This window comes from Rhinoderma darwinii, chromosome 7 (genome assembly GCF_050947455.1).
Source record: "Rhinoderma darwinii isolate aRhiDar2 chromosome 7, aRhiDar2.hap1, whole genome shotgun sequence".
Taxonomy (NCBI): Eukaryota; Metazoa; Chordata; class Amphibia; order Anura; family Rhinodermatidae; genus Rhinoderma; species Rhinoderma darwinii.
Genome location: NC_134693.1, coordinates 10,380,783 through 10,390,744, shown reverse-complemented (window position 1 = coordinate 10,390,744; position 9,962 = coordinate 10,380,783). Strand labels below are relative to the sequence as shown.

Sequence of the window (9,962 nt, the reverse complement as noted above, 5' to 3'; positions counted from 1 at the left end):
CTGCAGAATAAAGCAGAGGTGGTGGGCATGAGGCAATGCAAGGACACTGATTCTCTTGCGGAGATTCAACATTGGATTTTAACTACTGGTCAAAAAAAGACAAAAAGTTAAAAAAACAAAACCTCTAGAACTTTAGAAATATTGAATTAAAGGAAAACTAATTCAATGTCCACGACCTGTAATTTACCTTCTTCTTCTGCATGTAATGTTTGGGCATAGGGCCTATACTAGGAAAAATTTATTTTTCCCAATTAGTCTTGTTCTAAATAAAGTTCTAGTTAAAACTTTTTATATGTACAAACAATATACAATAGAACACACAATATACACTGCCCGATTGTGTTATTTACAAGTGCGGCTCTGTATAGTCATCAGTTCTGCTATTTACTGTATTCGTTTTTAAGTATAACTTGGACAGAAAAAGAAAATCCACAAACCACATGAAATGGCGTAAAAAAGGGTAATAAAAAATAGGCAAAAAATAAATAAAAAGTATTGCAATAAAATATTGAACATAAAATCACTCACACATTTCTAGACTTTTTGCTAAAAAAATAAAATAATGCAGACCATTGGCAACTTTGATATAAGTAACAAGGTCTTAGAAAGGTCGGGTTAGGACTGAACAAAGGGTAACCTATCTGGAAGACATGACTGAGAGCGGGGCTTAACGCTGACGGAATAAGGGGGAGGGGAGCGTTCTTCGGTATAGTCCTCACCTCTGGGTCCTGTAATGACAGGTCGATGATGCTGTGTAAAAGCCGTTCCAAGGGAAGAGGTCTGCGAAGGAGAAGGACTGCTGAAACCAGACTTCTCTGACTTCTTTAAGGTAGTAGGCGATGGCATTCCTGGCAAGAATGATTGATAAGTGCAATTTAATAATGCTAAGTCATGGAACCACAGCCTATGCATTGTGAACGTGGGTGCAGAAGCAGGGTTCATTCAGTGATACTCAACCTCCAGAGGCTGCTCCATATGCTGGTGACAACATGGCCAAACTGGCATTGGACAACACAGGTCATCCCTATCTTACCTATCTGAAAAGGTGGCATTTCCCAAGGGCCAATAGAGACAGCTCTTCAATGACTAGACTTGGCATAGTCAATGACTAGACTTGGGATGGTCAATCACTAGACTTGGGATGGTTAATCACTTTATTTGGGATGGTCAATCACTAGACTTGGGATGGTCAATCACTAGACTTGGGATGGTCAATGACTAGACATGGGATGGTCAATGACTAGACTTGGGATGGTCAATGACTAGACATGGGATGGTCAATCACTAGACTTGGGATGGTCAATCACTAGACTTGGGATGGTCAATCACTAGACTTGGGATGGTCAATCACTAGACTTGGGATGGTCAATCACTAGACTTGGAATGGTCAATCACTAGACTTGGAATGGTCAATCACTAGACTTGGGATGGTCAATGACTAGACATGGGATGGTCAATGACTAGACTTGGGATGGTCAATTACTAGACTTGGGATGGTCAATCACTAGACTTGGGATGGTCAATCACTAGACTTGGCTACTGCCTGATTTCTCCATGTCTATGAGGACCTCCAGATAGACAATCTCATTATTTGATCTTGTGGGAATAATAAATCGGCATAGCTGTTATTTTTTCAGCTGAACCTTATTATTCTCTGCATAGACATACACACAATGTAGATACCTATGTGCATTTTATTGGAAAGACCCCATAAAGAAAGATCTTTTGGAGGTCAAACTGTCCGACCACCATGTTTATAGGTGAGGGGGGTGAATGATGAATTTCCAACTTTGTGACAAAGTTTATGCTACTAAAACTATATTTTGGGGTGGGTATAAGACTTCATGTAAAGAAATACATATTGTTTTGAAATATTTTGTCAAATTTTTTTGACCTATCAGTTCATGTGAATTAGTTTAGGGAAGAAAATATCTATTAGGTCTGTAACATTTACAAGGTTTTCTCAAGATGCGTGTTAAAAAGTTTCTGCGCACAACAACGTTCAATGGTTGCCATGGGCAACAACAACAACTACTTTGCTACAAAGTTACCTATGAAATGGTTTATTAGGTCTCTAATTGTAGCTGTTCAGTTTCTAATAATGTCAGATTTCTAGGTTAGTGCCACAGGTTTTTTTTATAAGGTTGAGTATCACTAAATTGTTCTGAAGGGAAAAAAAGAAGAAAAAAAAGAAAAAGAAAACATTGAAAGCAAAGTGAATTATTAGATTAGCGGAGAGCATTTTGTCAGTTTTTATGGTACGTGAGGTATTAGATCTACTTGTGGTCTCCCCTTCTTTTCTAGGGCGAGTGAACCGTATGATCAGAACTAGATGAGACGGTCACTTTCCCTAGGAAGACAACGAGGGTGTTCATGACGGAGGAAAGTGACTCAAACCACACAAAAGTCGTATCATGTGACCAGCGTCCCGAGTCGCCGGATAGCCCTGGACATGAGGATACAGAGACACGTCTGGAGGGGTAACGTAGGCCTTGAATCCATGTTACTAGTTTGCTGGTGAATTGGTTGGTCGATTCTATAAAGTTCTGGTTCAGCTTCCATCATGCACAGGTCAATACTAAACTTTAATGGGGTATTTTGCAAGTTTCTAATATACAGAGGGGGGGATTTACAAACCGTGGCGTTACATACGCCAGTCTGAAACTAAAGTGCGTCGAAGTAAGAAGCGCCAAATTTATTAAGGCGTAGATTTACACCATAACTTATGCCAATTTTTTGGCATAAGTTATAGCAAGTCTGATGATCCGTGCGCTTCCCACTAAACTCCTCCCACTTTTATCGCCATTTTTAAAGTGTCAGGAGGTGTGGAAGGTCGCAATTTAAAGCGCCATAATCTCTAGGCTTTTTTACGCCATAAACATGGCACAAAAGCTTAAAAAATGTTTCTCACCGTTTTTAATGGGGTTCTCCGAGCAATTCTATTGATAGCCTATTCAAAGGATAGGTGATCGATATCAGATCGGTGGCAGTCCGACTCCTGGCAACCCCACCAATCAGCTGACTGAAGAGACGAACGCCGGAGCATCTTTATAGCGCCGTACACATCCGTAGCGGCTGCGCCGTACACATCCGTAGTGGCTGCGCCTGGGATTGCAGTTCCGGTCCCCTCTAAGTGAATGGGACTGAGCTGCAATCCCAGGCACAGCAGCTACCCCTTCGCAGCCCCTTCAGTCAGCTGATCGGCGCGTGTGTCGGGAGTCGAACCCCCACCGATCTGATATTGAGGACCTAACCTAAGAATAGCCCATCAATATAAAAAGGCCGGAGAACCCCTTAGCTATTTGTTTGCTGTCAGTGAAAGGGAACATCCTGATACTTTTAACAGCTGAGAGCTTGTTACAATTCTATTCAATCTAGATAATACTCTGAGCTAAACAGTCAGGGCTCTAAACTGATACATTTCACGTGTGCTGATACATTGTAGCAAACAATCAGAACAGGAGAAGAGGATTCTGTAGGCTGGATACAATTATAATAAACTCTCAGCTGTGTGACTAGTACTAGATTAGGAAAGGATTTCAGCTTCAGGATGTAAACAAGAATATTTCCATTCACTGACAACTTTTAAAGGGGAGATCCGAGATACATTGGTGAAGTCTGTGATCTCGGGCCACCAATGATCACCAGAATGTAGGGGCTCTATGGAGGAATGAAGCTCCTTTGGTGCTGCTCGGAGATTTCTCTTACTGTAAAACCTGACACTACAAACACTAAATGTGAATGGCGGCGTGTTTAGAACATTGTGTCAACAGAAATCTCTGAGCAGCACCAAAGGGGTTTCATCCCACTATGGAGCCCTTCCACCTGGATAGTACTGGGCCCAGATCACCGATAATACCTGCGTTTCCCCTTTAAGCAGCTTCCACTGTGACGGCCCTGCATACAACAGCCCATATCTCAGCTTCCTGGATTTAGAGGGATAGATTAACTGCACTGAAATCTGAATTTTGGAGATGTTCTTAATGCCAATGACCAACCTTACGACGTTCCTCTGTATGTGGAAGTTTATAGGTTAATTAATAGCAAATGCTTATATGGTCTTGGATTATGAGCTTCAAAAATGGGTAGAAGAGCTTGCACTTCACTCCACGGCAGTTGTGAACACCATGTGAAACAGGACATGGGAACTTTTCCTATGTATCGTTACGTAAGGCAATCTGTATATTTAGGTTTAGGGATCCTACATTGTATCCTCTTTATTTCCGCAATGATTCGTATATTGTACACAGGGCTCCTGCTAACCTTGATCCCAGCCAAAGACAGGAAACCAAGCTCAGCCCGTCTGCCCCGTGTTATCAGTGTTATATATAGAAGTGTGTGCTCGATAAGACCATAAAAACTGACAATTACCAGGCCCAAGTACAGGGCTCCATATAATGACTGGGGGGTGGGGGTGGGGGGAGTTCAGGGTTAGTTAGCGCAAAGCAATTAGTCTCATTCAGAAATCATGGTGCATTTTGCAGGTAGCATTTTAGGACAGTGCTTGGTTATTGATACCAAAATAACATTGACATAAGGTTAGTAGGATAAGCATGCAAAAACATTCCAACATTTGTATGATTTCACACAGTAGCATGGTACAACATGGTCACTGATGCCACAATTAATGCTTCTGCATCTGGAACTATTAGGAGATGTATTTGTGTGTGTCGATATATATATATATCACGGCTCCATACACGTTTCAGGTTGAACGGAACCCTAATACGCCACCTATAGAAATCTGTGGGCCCATACTGTCCCTTCATATGCCTCCGGTTTCATGCAGAGACACATGGAGGTCAATCAGACACTGTATTAGGGAGAATATGGGGATGTGTAGGGGCACCATATGGCGCCCCCATACATGCTCCGCGACACTCTTTACCGTGCACATGAGGCCGTATCATCATGTTAAGTGTTTTTGTTTTTTTTCAATGTCCTTGGATATGGCAGAGGTCTTCTCCACTCTCTGCATAAGAATACCACGTGGTCGTGTATAAAGGCAACTAAGGAAATTAAAGGGTATGCTCACTTTTGCAACCTTTTTAATCACTCCAATGCATTTAAGAAAAATAATGAAGCCACTTTGCATGTCGTCTGAACATTACCGTTTGGTGTCTACAGCTCCTATGCAGACTTATGTGTCTACACGGTTACAGACTACATGTAGTCTGATCCTGTCGTCATGTGTTACTCCCTCTGTTCCACTCCGTAGGTTAGCAAGAAGAGGGAGTGAAGTAACACATGACTGCGGAATCAGACGACACACTATTTGTAGTCTGTAACCATGGAGACACATAGGTCTGCATAGCAGCTGTATACACACACAAAAAAAATGATTATTTTTTGCAAATTTGAATATTTTTTTTTTTTAAGATGCATTGGAGAAGCACAAAATATGTTCACACCTTTTAATAGAAATTAGGATATGAATCCATGCTAAAATGATAGACGCTGCAAAATGCAGCAATTTTGCAAGACGAGACCTAAAGGCCACTGACCATAGGTAATCTGATGGTAGAGACCCCCTCTAATGCTAGATGCACTGCTCATTGTCAGCAGGTACTCCCTCGTCCCCCTACTCAATGGTGCAGCTAAGAATCTGTACATGTGTTCTCAGGTGGAGATTGGGTCAGAACTGCTGGAAACATTAAGTGGACATCAGATCGTGGCATTCGGAGATGTGACATGGCAACTCCCATCATTCCAAGGCATGCACAATTCATGATCTGCTGAAATGCAAGCGCCATGGCCAAAAGTCAGAGGTCTCTTGTTGCAGAAGTCAATGTATTTACAGGGAATCCATAGTCTATATACTTTGCAAACCTCCCTTCTATCCAGATAATATGTAGACATGTGGTATGAAAGCGGCAAAGGATGATATATACGAACTGGAAACAATGCTGCAGAGTCTCAGGGCGAAAGATCAAGATAAACCAGTTCAACCCAGTGGAAAGCAGAGGCCAGGTTACTTCCCTGGTGTACCCCAAGACAAAGTCAAAAGTTTCAAGAGAAACCCCCCCCCCCTCAAAAAAAACTAAAACTTCAATAGTAAAATATATGTTTATAAATTCCAAATGTAATAATAAACAAAATATCATTTTATTCAAAACACAGCAAATCCGATCCCTGAATACTTTATTCCAGTGCGAGTTTGATACAAAGTATTTTCCTTAATATAATAGAAAACCACCTAAGGGTAAGTTCACACAGAGTTTTTTGACACATTTTTTGACGTGGAAACTGCGTCGGAAAATGCGCCAGAAAACGGCCGAAAATGCCTCCCATTGATTTCAAAGGAAGGCGGAGGCGTTTTTTTCCCGCCAGCGGAAAAACCGTCTCGCGGGAAAAAGAAGCGTCATGCCCTATCTTCGGGCGTTTACATCTCTGACCTCCTATTGACATTAATGGAAGGCAGAGAAAGCGTATTTCGCTGCGTTTTTTGCCCGCGGCGCTCAATGGGCGCGGGTGAAAAATGCAGCGAAAATCGGCGTGCAGGCAGAGCAAAATCTGCATCAAAATTCCAAAATTAATTTTGAGGCAGATTTTCTGTTTGCAAAAAACTCAGTGTGAACAAGGCCTAATAAATCATCGCCACAAATACTCAGGATTACACATTATTAGTCCACGTTCAATGACATCGATAAAAGCCTCGGTCTCTAGAAGTAAAAAGTCCAATATCAACCGAGCGCCTGAGCGTGAGGATTCAGGTTAGGAAAATACATATAGAATAAAAAAAATTCCCTCTCATATCTAATTGAGAATAAAAAAAAAAACTTATTTAAAAAAAAACATACATATAAAATAAATGAAAATATAAAGAAATTATATATATATAGATTTTTCTTTTTGTAATATTTATTGCTGATGGCAGGATCCATAATCTTAGGCAAGGAATATTTTTCATATATTGGATTATAATCTCTCCACAACCATTTGGGCATTAAGGGCAGTGCCTGAGGGCACACGGCCCCTTTGTCAACCACTGTGGTGGTTGGTAAAGGGCCTTTGAGCTTTAGTTCCTGGGGGGGGGCCCAGAACCCTCTCAGTGCACCCTTACAACCATATGGTTGTGCCCCCAGCTTTATCCAAAAATGTCTAAGAAAAATGTCTAACAAATTGATAGGAGATGACGACTTAAAGGGATTGTCCAGGATTAGAAAGACATGGCTGCTTTCTTCCAGAAACAGCTCCACACCTGTCCATGGGTTGTGAGTAGTATTACAGCTATGCTCCATTCACGTCAATGGAGCTGAACTGCAATACCAGATACAACCCGTAGACAGATGAGGCGCTGTTTCTTAAAGGAAACACTCATGTTTTTCTAATCCTGTACAACCCCTTCAATGAATAATATTTACAGGTCATTAGTCTTAAAGGGGTATTTCTGGCACAGAGTTGGTGGTCAGACTGCTGAGACACCTACCGTTCCTGCGAATGAAGAATTAATAGGGCCGGAAGCCGGGAACGCAGGAAAACGTTTGAAGAGGACAGAACGCTGCGGCGCCTTCATTCTTAGTATCGGTGAGTGTCCCGGCAGTCGGACCCCCACCAATCAGAAAGTGATACCATATTCTAGCGAAACGTCATCACTTTATGAAATGGGAATACCCCTTTAACGTTAGTCTTAGGCATAAACGGAGACCATCATGTGAGACCCTACAAGATGCTGTATAAGGGTGGTCTCCAACCTGTGGCTCTCCAGCTATAGTAAAAACTACAACTCCCATCATGCCCTGACAGCCTAGACTACACATGATTGATATCCTGACAGGTTAATGACCGTATCGCGGAGCGCAGCAGAGGCGCCGCTCATCTTACGAGCTCCTGTCTCACATATCAATCAATTTAATGCAAACGGATGACGACGCAGGACGAGAACTTTAAGTAACGCAAACGGGGAACGAAAAAATAATTAATTCGCTCTGACAAATATTCGATGCGGCTTTTTTAAGCAGCTGCCGTAGATCTTTTACTTTGCAGTTACACTAATTACCTCTTCCCAATTCTTCATTTGGCGTTTTATTAATAGTCCTGTGATTTGTCACGTAACACAAACAAATCAGTAGTTATAAGGCGGAAGAAAAATCACCTCGTAAATGAGAAATGAACCCTGTCTGGGTAGACAGAATTTACTATGCCGCTCAGGAGGGGCAGGGGTGTACATTGAGGAGGAGGGGGGGCTAGCAAAAAAAATTCGAAAAATAATGGAGATCGATCCAGATGCCACTAAATTTGCCATTTCTCAGGACTTTAGTTTGTTAATCCCGCTCCCCCCTGTCACTTGTTAGCTCCAGTTGCCCATGTGGACCCATCTTGGCTCTTCGGGGGCAGGGCCAGATTATAGTCCATGAGGTAGAGGTGGGAGGAGTGGTCTCCATTCAACTCTAGCAGAAGTTTTGGTATCATGAAGCTTAGCCCTAGTGCGGTTTCTGGTTTTATGTAAATCAATATTTATCGTTGCATAATGAAAAGTTCTGCAGCTTTCTAATATACTTTGTATTTAAATTTTCCACCATTTGCAAGATATCTGCTTGCTGCCAGTGAATGGGAACATTCTCCAGAGGCCGAAAATCAGCACAAACCTTATGCTTCTCACAGCTGTCGGTTGCTCCAGTTGTATCCAATCTGGACAATCCTCTGTGTGCTAAACAGTGTGAGCTCCACCGATACATTGTAACAACTATCAGGACAGGAGAGAGATTTGTGCTGATGTGTTACAGGGGATTATCTAGAGTGGATACAATTATAGCGAACCCGCAACTATGAGAAGTGTTAGGTCGGTACAGATTTTTAGCCTCTGGATGCAAACAAAAATGTTCTCCGCACCAACAGCAAGCAGTGATCTTGAAAATAACAAAGGAATTGAAACACATATCATATTCGAAAGTTGCACAACCTTTTATTATACAACAATTAAAATTAATTTATGTAACGCCAGAAAACCCCTGGAGCAGTTTGTGCCCGCAGGATACGGAGATGTAAGACGAGATGTCATGTGACCAATGGGGTCCCCTGGCGGGAGGGAATTTCATTTCCCTGCAGCTGTTTTACTTTGGTCACGGATTGGGAAGGAGGACGCGCCAACCGGAACTGGGGCCCCTCTTTCCACGTGGCCCCCATAGAATCAGCAGGGCCTCCCCTGGTATATATTATGACATATGACGTCTGGAATTGAGATCTTCCTAGACGTCATGTCCAGGTCACCTGTAACCCCCAGATACTAGAAGATATATTGGAAAGACTGCAATAAACACTTCATCAAATCCTCCGGAGGCTTCAGCAGCTACAAGTGACTTCACGTGTCCCCAGCGACCTTAACGGAAGGGAATCTATTCCATATGAAGCATAAATCCAGCTGACGGGAGGACAGAAGAGGGGGACATACGAGCGAGATGTTATATACGGAGGTGCAGCAGACAAAACCCACATGCCGAGGAACTCAAATAAAAAAAATAAAAAATATGATAGATTTTCAAGACCTAAAATTGCTTGAACTGTGAAATCAAGTAATGAACAATAGAAAAGGTCCCGTCAGCAGGAATCATCGCTACGCAGAGTCAGCAATTTCTGCCGAAACCTTATTATGGCCCCGTATTCGATTCTTCATCTCTGTACTATTTCCCTCACAACAAATAGACTGACTTGACCTCCGCCGGTTACTTAATGCAAGTCGCCTGTCGTCTCCCACCAAGATCCCATCCTTCTCCTCGAGAGCCCTTATATCCATATAGAAGAGGGGAGAGGTCAAGCCCGGGACCCCTAATACCGGCATCAGTCACTTAAGCCTCATGCCACAACCAGGTTTTTGCGTCCGCAATTCATCCGCAAAAATGGTTGATGAATTGCGGGCCCATTCATTCATGCAGACGACCGTGGTTTGCACGGACCGTGTGGGGGCCGCAATTGTGGACCGAAAAAACTCAGGACAAGTCATTTTACGGTCCGCAAGTGCGGTC

At 42.5% G+C, this 9,962-nt stretch overlaps 1 protein-coding gene across 6 annotated transcripts in view; it reads right to left on the bottom strand.

Moving 5' to 3' along the window:
• Positions 1-9,962, bottom strand: part of NFIA (nuclear factor I A) — a 273,748-nt gene that overhangs the window by 58,946 nt on the left and 204,840 nt on the right. For 4 of the 6 annotated variants that reach the window (XM_075832715.1, XM_075832714.1, XM_075832717.1 and 1 more), the window contains exon 7: positions 720-848. The exons of the other annotated variants lie outside the window; for them this stretch is intronic. In XM_075832715.1, the coding sequence (XP_075688830.1) occupies positions 720-848 (129 nt within the window). The remainder of the gene's footprint in view (positions 1-719; positions 849-9,962) is intronic. 6 annotated transcript variants of the gene reach the window in all.